Below are 14,736 nucleotides of genomic sequence, written 5' to 3'. Positions count from 1 at the left end.
GTACTGACTCGAAGATACTAACAACAATAAGTATTCAAAATATAAGGGAGCAGGAGGAGTGACAGACATCAGAATTCAGTTTCAAATATGCTCAATCTGAGATATGTACTATACATCCAAATAGGGATCATTAGCAGGCTACAAAAAGAACATAAAAATTCAGAAAAGATAAACTGTTAGGGACAAGTGTAGGTATGAAAGAGAAGCAGCGTAAATGGCCACACCATTTTCTCTGCTAATAAAAGAACAAGCAATATCAAAGACACACAAGGGAGCTTCAAAACCGAGGGGAAATTCCATCATCTTTTAATTCCATTGTTTCTTAAAAATTTTGACACCGCCTCATTCAATGCTAGAATATAGTGGAGGACTCTGACCTGGAGACATAAATTTAAGAGCATAAGTCCTGGTGTGGCATCACAGGGTAATTATCTCTGGAACGCAAGGTCAGCAGTTCAAACCCACAGGGTCACTATGGGTCTGAATCAACTCAACAGCACAACAACAACAAATATTATGTAGGAGTCCTGGCGTGGTACTTCAAACCCACCTGTTGCTCCTCAGAAGCCCTATACAAGGTCACTATGAGTGGGAACTGACTTGACTGTTATTTAAATAAAGCTATGAGACAGTGTGTGATCACCAAGGGAGTAAGTCAAGAGAATGAGGAAAAGAGGCCCAAGGTCTGAGCACTGGGACACTCACTCCAACATTAAAACATCTTGAGATAAGAAAAATCCATCAAAGGAAACTTAAAAATTGTGGTCAGTGAAATCAGTGAAAAGCCAGAGAGTACAGTCAGTAACTTGGAATTCAAATGAAGAAAACCTTTCAGCAAAGAGAACTGACGCAATGTTATCGAATGTAGCTGACAGACCAAGTTATATGAGGACTGATGATTGTTACATTTAACAAGGTCACTAGTGCCCTTCATTAGGCAGATTCTGATGGAGAGTGGAAGCAAAAGCTTGACTGGAGAGGAAATGGGATAAAAATGAGAAAGAGTAGCATAAAGTCTTTTATAAAGCTTTAAGAGGAAAGAAGAAATGGGGTTACAAGTTAAGTGGGGAGTGGTATTAAGAATTTCTTTTTTAAATGGGAATATGATAACATGTTCGTATGTTGATTAGAATGATCTACTGGGGAAGAAATCATCAAGAATAGTGAAGGGAGAGAAGAAAAAGGAGGGGATGGAAAAGGGGACTGGGAAAATACAAAAACAGAGCAAGAAAGGGAATGGGAGGGCAGGACAGGACAGGGCACAGCAAAGCTAGGCTGGAGCCATGTCCTTGAGTAGAGGAAGGGCTCTACTACACACTAGAAGAGTTGACCTCAACAAGCAGTTCATCCACAATTCAAAAGGGGAAGGCAGACTTTAGACATGGAGTTAGAATTTTGCCAAGCAAGTAATTATAACCAACAGGGGGCAAAAGAACTAAAGGTACATTGAAAATATGTGGAATTTAAGCTGAGTGGCACAGCAGGCTAAGCACTGGGCTTCTAACTGAAAGAAAGACTGGCAGATTGAACTTTCCAGCCACTCCGTTTTCAGGAGAAAGATGAGGCAGCCTGCTTCCATAAAGAATTACAGCCTCAGAAATGCTACAGAGCAGTTCTGCTCTGTCTATGGCAATGGGAAGGAACTATGTGAGAACTGAGCGATATAATCAATGGATTTTAAATTTCAGTGGTGTTGAAGGACTGCTGAAAGCTAGGAGGTGAACGTAAAAGGGACAGATGCTTGAAACTAAAATTAGGGCTTCATAGTTATTGGTAATAATAAGGTCAAGAATATGATCAATGAGAGACTAAGGAAGAGTGAAGGGTAAGATAATTGGGAAAATTCAAGTTAACTGCATTGGAACAATCATCTATTTCGGCTCTGCAATTACCATAAACTAACATGAATGTTGGAGAGAGTAAAAGCAAACCCTAACAAACAGTGGAATCACCCAGAGGTCATTAAATGACAACCAGGAGGAGGCATTCTGGCATTGTGTAGCACTGGATAAGCACTGAACTGCTAACTGCCAGGCTGGAAGTTCAAACCCACCAGTCACTTCTTGGAAACTCTATACAGTGTTGCTGTGAGTTGAAACCAACAACAGGAGGAGATGTGGGTGATTAGTGTGGTTACATGAAATGCAACATTGGAGGATTATATCAAAGAAGGATACCTGGAATTGGCAATGGAAAGTAGGGAGGACATATGTTAGAATAACCAAAAAATTAAAAAGAGCAAAATAAAAAACACACTCTAACTGAGCTCAATCTAACACAAGAATAATGGTCAACATACAAGTATTTCATCGTTCTGCAACCTGGAAAATAATGAAATTGAGAAAAGTAGGCCCTGTCGGAGCCCAAATGAAAGAATCAGAGGTGGTTTCAGAGAGTTCTGGAAGGTGTGACAATATGTGAGGTGACTGTTCAAAAATTATTAAGGCCAAAAGGACCTTCAAAGAAGATAACATTAAATAATTATTGTTAATTAATTACCACATCCAAAAAAAGCAGAGAGATGTGAAAAGAACACAAAAAATTCAAAACAATGGAAACAATTCAACATGAGTAAGGGCAAGAGTAGGTACGAAAGAACCAGAGTAAATGGCTGGACAGGCAGACAACGGCCATACCACTTTCTCTGCTGACACAAGCACAAATGAAACTGTTTCCCATAAATCCTTCATAAAAGCTACTAATATGGTAGAAACTGACTGATTTTAAGTTCATCTTCTTTTTATTTTGAGGGAGGTGCCACTAAACAGTAATAAAACCCAAAATTGAAATACCTTATAAAGAAGGATCAATCTGGATTAATCAATTCTGAATGGCACAGGACAGGCACCATTTCACTCTATTATACATAAAGGCAGTGGGTCAGAATCAACTCGAAAGCACCTGAAAACAGAACCAATTGCTTCCACAGACTCAACTATATACAAAAATTTAGGATAATTATAAAAATCTCCAATTTAGAAGATTACAAATTTTCCAATAAAAATTATGCACAACTGAGATTTTTTTCAAGCAGATGAATAAAACGTAACAGACCATGTACTAGTTGTAGACTGCATTTTAACAAGTATATATGCAATGTGTATGACTATATATAAATATGAATTGCTTTTTTTTAAAAAAGAATAATACTATATATGAATGTATGGATAATAACAAGGATATATTCAACTTCCATAAACCATGAATCTTAGAATTAAACATTACATTGGAAAAGAATGCCTTAGTAAATAACAATAGCTATTATTACTCTATGCCCATTTTTACTTTAGCAGATGTGATTTAATGAAAAGAGCACTGTACTTGGTAGTCAACACATATTTAGTGCTGGCCCTGGTACTTATGAATTATGTGACCATAGGTAAGTCACTTAACTTTTCTGTGTCTGAGTTCCTTAATTTATAAAATGGAAATGAAAAATCCTTATCTTACGTGGTTTTATTAAAATTCTGTGAAGTAAAACATCTGAAAGAGTTTTATAAACTATAATAAATTATAAAATCACTGAACATTACAGACTTCAGAATATTATTACTTTAGAAGTAAAAGCCTTCAGGCCAGCCACTGCTCCCCCTCACTCCCCAAAATAAAGCACAATTAACACCTGCAATGATAAAGCTGATAGAGTTTGATAAGCATGTCTCACCACCTCTCTTCAAAACCTTACCTTGGAATGAGCAGGCCCTCTTTCATTCAGAAGTTTATACTGAGGTTGGACTCTATTGAAACGGGCTAACTCATTTACCAGACACATTGGAGTTTTCTCTTTGGGGTTTGCCATTTTATCTTGGAGAGAAGCTGCAAATAAAAAGGCTGTAAACTTTTTGTGAAGAATGACTTATAAAATGGAAAAAAAAACTAGTTTTGACTTTTTTAGAGTGAAGTCACATTATACATTAGGATTAAATTATTTTCATGAATGTTGTGTAAAAAATCAAATCTATCTTTTATTAGATGAAGTAGAAATATATATCACACATAAAACAATACATTAAGGTAACTTTTTTCCTAAGTATCTAAGTTGATATATGTGTGTGTGTACATATATATTTATACATGCATACGTTTACATGTACATATATGTGTATTATACACACACACAAACATCATATATGGAGTCCTGGTGTGTAGCACTGCAGATTAATGCGCTGAACGACAAAGTTGGTTTGAACCACTAGGTCAGCAGTACAAACCCACCAGTTGCTCCTCAGAAACCTTATACAGCGTCACTATGAGTCGGAACCGACTCAACGGCACTTACAACAACAACAACATATCATATATAATAGCACACTTAAAGATTTTTGAATAACATAAAATTATAATAAGGTTTTAATTTATTCTATAGTTTCCTGTCCTCTCAAAAACTTTTACTATTAATACATAATTTTCTTGATTATTCTTAGTATAAAATTAAATTTTTTTTCTACTTTTTCTTTGCATTTTGAGGCAGTACTTTAGCAGAAAAAGCTCTAGATATTGAAAATGAAACACTAAGTGTAAGTCCTTGCTCTTCCAATTACTGTATGGAGCTGTACAATAAGCACTGGACTACTAACCACAAGGTCAGCTGTTTGAACTCACCAGCTGTTCCTCAGAAACTATATACAGAGTAGCTAGCTATGAGTTGGACCTGACTTGAAGGCACTTGGTGTGATGCTATGGGTTAACGTTCTAGACTGCAAAGTTGGTTTGAACTGTAGTATCACCAGCTCAAGCTGACTAGCCGCTCCTCGGAAGCCCTATACAGGGTTGCTATGAGTTGGAACCGACTCCATGGCACTTATCAACAATAAAGCAAATCAAGAGCTCCTGGTGTGGCACTGTAGGATAAGTACTGGACTGCTAACTGCAATCGTGTTGGTTCAAAACAACCAACCGCTTCTCAGAAGCCCTATAAGGGTCTCTATAAGTCAGAACCAACTGGACCACACTTGCCAGCAACAACAAAGCAAATTAAACTTCCTTTTCCTTTTTGTTTGCAAAATAAATTCTGAAAATAAAAACTAGAATGAATTTAACAAATGCCCATGTACCTACCACCCAGAAGTGAAAACTCTTAATATTTCCCATGATTGCTTTGTTTTATTCCTTAAAAAAGCAGTACCACACTTCAGGTAAGTTCCCTTTATCTGTTCCATAACCAACCACTATATGAATTTAGAATGTATTTCTCAACAGAATGTATTTTAAATATATTTTAAATACAATGATGTACACTGTCTTGGTATATATGGTTTGGTATTTATACTAACAGTATTACAACAAACACATCATTTTTATAACTTTTTTCATTCCTGTGTTTTTGAGATTTTATGTAGATGTAGTTTATTACTTCGAACTGCTGTCTAATCCCCATCACAGTATTGTGCCCGTTTATCTATTCCCGTAACTGACAGACATAGAGGTTGTTTGCAATTCTTCACTCTTAGGAGAACCTACTGCCAAATGACTCTCAAATAACGACACCAAATTCCCTTCACCTGGCAACGTGAGCGCTACCATTCCCCCTTCTCCTCAAAAACATGCAGTATGGTCAGATTTTCCATTTTTATTAATGTAATGGTTGGAAAATGGAAACCTACTATCGTTTTACATTTCCATTAAAACAAGATGGTTAACTTTTTATGTTATTTGACCTCTTTTAGGCACTGCTTCTGTCCTTTTTTTTACAGGGTATTTTATGTGAATACTATACTTACAGATCCTTTCTTCTAGGTTTTGTGCTTTTTGTGCCTTGTTTTAAAAAGCCTTTCTTATCCTGTATGGTTTTAATTTTTACTTAAACTTACTAAAGCCTCTAAGGAGCCCTGGTAGTGTAATGGATTACGAGTTGGACTGCTAACCACAAGTTAGCAGTTCAAATCTACCAGTTGCTTTGAGGGAGAAAGATGAGGCTTTCTGCTCCAGTAAAGATTTACAGCCTCAGAAACCCTGTACAGGGCCACTATGAGTTGGAACCGACTCCACGGCACACAGCCACCACTACTAAGCTCTCTATTCTATTCCTTATAAAGAGAGATAAATGAATAGATCCTACTTAACTCATAAGGTTGTTGTGAGGTTAAAATGTTATGAGTAATAGCACCAGGTAGTTTTTAAACTATACCAGAAAACAGAAGTTATTATTATGGCCTCAGAATATTTTAACTATTAAATTATGCTAAACTGTTTCCACTTCATCTTATAGATACATTTAACTGTGGTTTTGTTTGTTTTTTTTATCTTGCATAAATCAATGTCAAAAAAGTTTGGTGGTTTTCTGTTTTAAAATTTAATCATTAAATATGCAAGTGAATTACTTCCAGCTCAATACATAAAATAATGGCAATAACTGGCTTTTGGAACCTAACCTACAATCTTTTTATGGCAGGGCTCACCGCAGAAAAGAATCATCTTTTAACTTTTTAATATTCTTGACACTCTCAGCAATTTAGTACAAACATTTGATCACAATCATTATAATTAAGAAACTATTTTGTAAGAAAACTACATAAATACCTTACAAATGTAAAAAGAAATAGAATCCAAGTGACTAACTCTAGTTGATTCTACAAATAAAGCATTGCTAGTAGCTTGCAAACTCTCCCCAAACCGCCCCTTATTTCTCCCCACGAAAACAAACAGTATTTCCTATTTTGGGTGAACACATAAAAATAAAAGACAAAGTAAGTCAAGAGAGATATGAAGTAGCCTGCATTTTACCTTATTCCACTGTGCTTTACTAAAATAAACATTTTATAAATTGTCCCGTTCAATTCGGAAATTCAGTACTCATATAAAATACTTATCTGAGGCTATCATCAGTTTGTTGTTGTTAAATGCCTTCAAGCAGGTTCCAACTCCTAATGACCCTATATGAGATTTCCAAGGAGCAGCTGGTGGGTTTGAACTGCTGACCTCATAGTTAGTAGTCCAGAGTTTATCCTATTAAGCCACACTGAGCTCCATAATCAGTTTAGGTTCTTGCAATATCACGGCAAGAAGTACTCAAGTGTAACACTGCTAAAGAACATCAAAAAGCAAAAGCAGAATATGATTTGTTTTAAAATAAAATAACAAAAGACTGATAAAAATCTGCTAATTGTGCATGACACTAAAATAGCATTTATGCTGCTATTGTATAATTTTCATAACTTAGCAATACTACATATTCATGTTACGATACAAAACAAATTATGAAAAGCATAGGTATAATGTGAAAATATTGTAGTTTGAATAAATTTAATAGCACATGATTTAAATACATTAAAATGTTCTTAAAACTATAATTTTATAGTTATGTGAACTCTATTTGGTAAGAAAATATGATCTAAATCAATTCAACGAAAGTGCTAACCAATAACGTAATGTTAAGCACAGATTCCATTAATTGTGACACTCTGCTTCATAAAGTAACATAAATCCCATGAAGCATTTTAAGGTGGGACTGAAGCCATGGGTTGAGAGGCATGTAAAATACCTGCAGAACCCACTTTGTTAACTCCCAATTCTTTAAGTTGATAAATTAAAAAGTAATTAGTCATGTGTCAGGATCCTGGTACAGTCGGTGCAGGATAAGCACTGAACTGCTAACTGCAAGATTCAAACCCACCAGCCACTCCCTGAAAACTGTATACAGCATCTCTCTGAGTCAGTCACAACTGACTCAATGGCACTTAACAACAGCCACATGTTAGTTTTTTGGGTTTTTTCATTTGCAAAATGATTAAAACTTTATTTTAAGTAGCTGTTCTTCTATTTACTCTGGAATCTTAGTGCTAACTATATGACAGGGCTCAGTGATAGAGCAATAATTTTTAAATTTAATACAAAATTTTGATAAGGTATAAAATTATGAAAAATTAATTACTCTATAAAAATTGATATATAATTTTTTAGAAACATTAACTATGTAAAAAATGAGAAATAGAATGTTACAAAGGTATAATGTTAAACTATCCTGCTAATTATAACAAGAGATCTAAGAATGTCTTCATTCTGCAATGCCAATTGCAGTATCCTTGGTACTGTCAATTTCAATGTAAGTCAACTTCCTAGCTAGAATCACTTTATTTTAGAAGTATGTACAAATGAATGGCAATTAAATTCCATAAGCGAAAACTTCACCATTTTGACAGCAACAACGATATGCGGGTTACAAGCCCCTCTTTGGGAGTATCTCTGTCATTTATTTGTGTCTATGAAACCTTGAAAAAGTTAAGTATCTCTTCAACAGTAAAATAGAGGAAATAGTTGTTTGATCTCACTGGGTAACTGTATGGATTGAATGAGATGATGCCTGATACTATTAGAAATGATTAATAATCCATTATTATACTGATTACAAACAATTATTTGTTAAAGCAAATTAGCATCAAATGTGAAAAGAGTGATGTGGTTTTATCAACATAGTTTTCTAAACTAAAATATTCTAGGCTGAAATATCTCCTTAGAGTAAGATAATTTTATTCATACTAAAAGGATGTACTTATTTAATACTGTGCATAAAACCTGTACTTGCTATTCTTTTTCCACTGTCTGACTGTTATGGTTGTGTGTCATACTGACAGGGCCAGGATTCTCAGTGGTCTGGCAGTTAAGACATAGTAATTGCTCATGATGACATCAGCTATGTGCAGCCAATCAATTGAAGAGAAGCTTCCTTGAGGGTGTGGCCTGTTTCCAAAACACTGGACACTAAAGCAGAGCTTGTTTACTCTCTCCTGGGTCTAGATCTTGTCCTCCAAACTGGTTCTTTGGACTTCAGCCACTGGCTTGCTCTATAACCTGCCAATCCCTCCAAGTTGTCAGCAGTCTTGTCTTCTTTCCTGCCAGACCTGCATGCCTGTCTGCTGTCTGACGTGCCGATCTTGGTTCATCAGCTCTGTAACTGTGAGTCAGAAGCCTCCAGTCTTAAGATCTGACCCACCGACTTGGAATTTATCCACCTCTACAGCTCTGGTAGCGTAGTGGTTACGAATCGGGCTGCGAACCTTAAGGTCAGCGGTTCGAAACTACCAGCTGCTCCGCGGGAGAAAGATGAGGCTTTCTACTCCCGTAAAGATTTACACCCTCGGAAACCCTGTACAGGGTCGCTATGGGTCGGACCCGACTCGATGGCACTTAACAACAACAACAACAAACAGCTGTATGACAGCTGTGTGGAGCTCTGGTAGCGCAGTGGTTATGGATCGGGCTGCGAACCGCAAGGTCAGCAGTTCAAAACTACCAGCTGTTCTGCAGGAGATAGATGAGGCTTTCTGCTCCTGTAAAGATTTACAGCCTCAGAAACCCTGTACAGGGTCGCTATGAGTCAGAACCAACTCCACAGCACATAAAAACAACAACAGCAGCTGTGTGAACCATTTCTTTGATATAAACTTATCATACATACATAAGATTTAGGAGTCCTGGTATGGCACTGGAGGATAAGCACTCGACCACAAGGTCTGGCCAAGTAAGGTTGGCAGTTCAAACTCACCAGCTGCTCCTTGGAAACCCTATACAGGATCACTATGAATTGGAAACAACTCGACAGCACTTAACAACAACAACATACAAGCTTCACTGGTTTCATTTCTCTAAAGAACCCAGACTAAGACTTTGGGCACCAGAAGCAATTATAGAGAAACAAAATCATAAGGATGAGTTTTCTAAATTGGTTCTCAAGTCTAACTACTTTTAATGGCACTGTTAACTATGCTAAACCATGGCATGAAGTAGCAAGGTTAATATGCAAAATATCACTCCCTGCATATCACATACTGGTGATAAGCGAGACTCTGGATGACCATGTGTTTGATACTTTTCTGCAATTTTCTCAGGATGAGAAGTATGGTTGGTGGGTCCTACTGACAATACACCAAGTGGTAAAGGAAAGAGACCAGTTCAGGCCTTTGGAGTTATAGCTCAAGCAACGCATAAAAAGCCTCAAAGTTTCCACTTGTGGCCTGAAAGAACGCCTATTCCTTCCTTGTAATAACAGAGCTGATAATGCTGAATTACAATGCCAACTAAATTCCCAGTATCTAATAGTGCCTGCTGCTAAAGGGAGAACACTGACTGGCAAGAAATGGGATCCTGAAATATGGGATGGGAGCATATGGGCAGATAATCAAAGAGCTGGGGACACTGAGCCCCTAAATTTTATTGAATCATTCTTGCCAACAGCACCTTCCTCCCATATGAAGAAACTACTCCATCTTTGTGTGCTGATCCACTATCAGTAAAACCATTACCCAATCTTCCCACACTTGATGAGATTAAGCCAATGACTGTTGAGATGGTGTCTGGGTCACTTCAGGGAAATCACCTGAGGCAAATCTCTCATAAAATTCATGTCCACCAATTACTGCTTCTAGACTTACATTCCATTGAGCCCCAAAAGGTGATGTAAAATTGTGCCTCACAAAGAAGTATGCTACACTCTAAAAGAATTACTTGATTTTTCTAATATGCTAATATGTACAAACAAAAACCTGTAGAATACCTGCAGAAATAGCTATTAAGGGTGTTGGATAATGATACAAGGAACATAAGGCTGGATCAGACTGAATTTATTGCTATAAACCCACTTAGCTCAGAATCTTCATTCAGTGTTTAAGCTCGAGAGGTAAGGAGAGGATCAAACAGTTTATTTGGTTGGTTCACTGAATTGCACAGCAGCCAAAAATACACTAAGTTGAAGTGCCAGGCCTGCCTTGGTTTACAGTAAAGTATCCCAAGGTTTCAGAATAGCATGTTAGAGTGGATTTACCAAGATAGACCCAAGATCCCACAGAGGGAGTACCCAACAACACACCTTTCACCACACCAATGAGGAAAATTTTTGTGAAGGGAGTCCCAGCATCCTTGAAGACTGCTGTGGCTGCTATTATATATAGGTCAGATTTAAGAGTAGAAACTACTCTAATTGAACTAAGATGCTCAACTACAATAGGGCTGACTGGACTTCATGGTGATAGGGGCCAAGTGCGAGCACTTAATCAACACAGACAAGGTGGGTGAGGTTGCCATAATGGATAGCAGAATCATGTGGATTTATGGCATTGGCTACTTAGACAAGCTGTCCCTAGGAGTGAAACAGATGGGAAATCTATGAAATATTTACTTAATCTGTAGAAGCATATGAATTCTAAGTCAAATGAATGGCTGTCTAACTTGAATTACCAGAACAGTAACATGGCCTCTCACTCAAGTCTCAGACTTGATCCAGTTTACAGATCCATGAGCCCTTGAATGAAGGGAAGGCTAAGTATCCTTGAGGAAAAAACCTACTATATTGTCAAAAATTGATAATGTTATTAGTCTTTTTTCCAGTCTTCCCTAAAGGGATCCACAGCCTTTTACAACAAGAGTGACTTCTTCATTGTTGTTGTTGTTATGTGCTGTGGAGTTGGTTCTGACTCACAGTACCCCTGTACAGGGTTTCCGAGGCCATAAACCTTTATGGGAGCAGAAAGTCTATTCATTAGGGAAAGGAAATAATTTGAGTTTTCAGGGATTACTGGACACTAGCTCTGAACTGACACTAATTCCAGGCGACCCAAATCATCACTGAGGCCCACCAGAGTGGTTGTGTACGGAGGTTATGTTATTAAAGAAGTTTCTGCTAAGATCCATCACACAGTGGGTCCCAAAACTCATCCTGTAACAATTTCTCCATTTCCAGAAGCATAATAGGAATAGACATACTCAGCAACTGGCAGAACCCTGACACTGGATCCCTGAAATGTGGAACAAAGGACTATTATGGTAGGAAGAGCCAACTGGAACTCATTAGAATTGCCTCTACCTAGGAAAATAGTAAGCTTAAACTATACTGCATTCCTGGAAGGATTACAGAGATTACTACCAAAATCAAGGACTTGAAGGATTCAGGGGTTGTGATACCCAACACATCCCCCATTTCACTCATTTATCTGGCCTGTACAAAAACAGATGAATCTTGAAGAATGACAGTAGATAATCATAAACTTAACCAGGTGGTGACTCTAACTGCAGCTGCTGTTCCAGATGTTGTTTCATTGCTTGAGCAAGCTCTGGTAGTACAGTGATTACGAACTGTACTGCTAACCTCAGTGTTAGCAGTTTGAAACTACCAGCTGTTCCAGGGGAGAAAGATGAGGCTTTCTGCTCCCGTAAAGATTTACAGCCTCAGAAACCCTGTACAGGGTCGCTATGAGTTGGAACCGACTCCACGGCACATCAACAACAACAACAACAGTACCTGGAATGTTGCTATTTACCTAGTGAATGCCCTTTTCTCGATTCCAGTTTCAAAGGATTACCAAAAGCCGTTTGCCTTTAGCTGGCAAGGCCAACTATACACCTTCACTGTCCTACCTCGAAGTACATTAACTTTCCAGCACTATGTCCTAATTTAGTCCACAGGAAACTTGATTGCCATTTCCTGCCACAAGGCATCACACTGGTCCATTACATTGATGACATTATGCTGACTGAACCTAGTAAGGGAGAACTATCAAAGACTGTAGACCTACTGGTAATACATCTGTGCACTGAAGGGTGGAAAATTAAGCCAACAAAAGTTCAGGTGCCTGCCACCTCAGTGAAATTTCTAGAGGTTCCGTGATGTAAGGAATATTGACATATTCCTACCAGAATGAAAGATAAGTTAATGGATACGACCCTCCACAACTAAAACAGAGCCCTGGTGAGCCTCTTTGGATTTTGGAAGCAATATATCCCTCATTTAGGTCTGCTACTCTGGCCTATTTATCAGTGACTTGATAAGCTGCTAGTTTTGAGTTAGGCCCAGAACAAGAGAAAGCTTTGAAACTGGTTCAGGCTGTTGTGCAAGTCACTCTGTCAGTTGGGCCATATGATCCAGCTAAAGTGTCATTGGTAGGTAGAGGTGCAATTTGCAGTCTCTGACAGGTCCCTATGGATGAATCACAGTGCAGGCACTTAGGATTTTGGAGCAAAGCCCTATCATTCTCTGCACCTAACTACTCTCCTTTTGAAAAACAGCTTTTGGCTTGGTACTAGGCCTTAGCAGACAATAACCAGGGGCCATAAAGTCACCATATGACCTGAGTTATCCATTATGAACTGAATGCTGATCAGTAGGAGTCACAGTAAACCTCTTGGTTCCTGGAGCCATGAATCCTAGCTATTGGAGAAACATCACCATATACTGGACATTGGTTTAGAGCATATACAGCCTTGTGGAGAACGCTGCCCCAGCCTAAAAGGTATTGCCAGCCAGCTGGTGCCACATCTTTAAAAGGCTACTCCAGTTCATTCTGTGTGGTGGCAGCCCTGCAGTCTGAGTTTCTTCACCTAATCGGGACCTCCACTGAGCACTCATGTCTAAGGGACCTGCAATTGGCATTGATCTTGTGTGGGTATCTTTCCAGAATGGGAAAGTGGAGATCATTGCAAATGATCAGAGCAACCAAACCACCCCAAGCTATGTAGCTTTTACTGATAACAAATGTCTGAGTGGTGATGCCACAAAGAATCAGATTGTGATGAATCCCACTAACACTGTTTTGTTGGCTTTAGGATGATGAAGAACATAGTAAGATCAGTGAATTCTATGACCATGGGCCCATTGCCATACCTCATTTACTGAGTCCCCTGATCCAAGGCAATGCTATATGGGATACCCTGATGTTGGATAAAGCATTCTGTCATGCCCACAGGGAGTCCTGGTACAGTGCTGTACAATAAATATGAGACCACTAACTATAAGGACAGCAGTTCAAACCCACCAATTGTTCCTTGAAAACCCTATAGAGGATCACTATGAGTAGGAACTGACTTGACGGCACATAACAACACAAAGAATCTCCTACTTTTCCAAAGAAGTCATTTTGGGATTTAAACAGCAATGCTTCTTAGCTTACCAATACCCATGTCTCTTAAGATATTCAGTCATATAAGAAAGATCCTAAAAGAACCCATACTAAAGGGGGGTGGATTCTTTGCTGGTTAGTGGGATGTGGTGGGTAGGGTGGGTGAGGAAGAGAGGGAGGTAAAGGTGGAGCACAGGGTAGGGAATAGACATAGGATAGTTTGGGTGCTGAGGAGGGGGCAATATACAAGAAGGGAGAGGTGAATGGAAGAACAAAGCAGATAGGAGAGCAATTAGGCAGGTTTGCATGGGCTAAGTGGGACAGAGGTAAATAATGATGTATGCACAACCTTGGGACAACAGGGCTCTGGGATACAGAGATTGAGACATGGATGCAATGGGGAAAGCGGGGGAATAATGTTAAGATGCTTAGCTGTCTTTTGAATCTTGGTTTTCCTTGCATTATATTATGAAATAGACACTGGAAGGGGAGAGAAAGGAATAGCCGGAAACATCACCATAGAAAGCCTGTAAGTCCGTCTTCTGCCTATAACTGATTTGTTGTTGTTGTTAAGTGCCATTGAGTCGGTTCCGACCCATAGTGACCCTGTACAGGGTTCCGAGGAGCAGCTGGTGAACTTGAACTACCGACCTTGCAGTTCAAACAGCTTTGAAGTCTGGCGCATTAACCCCAGGACTCTTATAACTGATTGGAACACCTAAAATGGGGCTACAACATACCCAGTGAAGGAGGCTTCCTGCGGAGCCTCTGCAATACATAAGACTATAGGTGGAAGCTTGAACCACATCCAGATCTCCAGAGATGGGAAATTTCCACTTGAAAGGATGAGCAGACCAGCCTGGAGCAGCTAGAAGAACAGAAGATACTTCTTGAAAGAAAGACCTACAGGAAA

The 14,736-nt window shown here is 38.6% G+C and overlaps 1 protein-coding gene across 4 annotated transcripts in view; it reads right to left on the bottom strand.

Annotated features, from left to right (window-relative positions):
* The window catches only part of STAU2 (staufen double-stranded RNA binding protein 2), a 473,318-nt gene that overhangs the window by 412,493 nt on the left and 46,089 nt on the right, over positions 1 to 14,736 (bottom strand). The window contains exon 1 of one of the 4 annotated variants that reach the window (XM_006860009.1): positions 3,686 to 3,813. The exons of the other annotated variants lie outside the window; for them this stretch is intronic. Coding sequence (XP_006860071.1) covers positions 3,686 to 3,799 — 114 coding nt within the window. The 5' untranslated portion in view covers positions 3,800 to 3,813. Of the gene's footprint in view, positions 1 to 3,685; positions 3,814 to 14,736 lie in introns of those variants that run through there. 4 annotated transcript variants of the gene reach the window in all.

The sequence above is a fragment of the Chrysochloris asiatica genome, unplaced genomic scaffold, assembly GCF_000296735.1.
Source record: "Chrysochloris asiatica unplaced genomic scaffold, ChrAsi1.0 scaffold00036, whole genome shotgun sequence".
Classification (NCBI taxonomy): Eukaryota; Metazoa; Chordata; class Mammalia; order Afrosoricida; family Chrysochloridae; genus Chrysochloris; species Chrysochloris asiatica.
The sequence above is the reverse complement of the archived record's forward strand: the minus strand, read 5'-3'. Positions and strand labels throughout refer to the sequence as shown.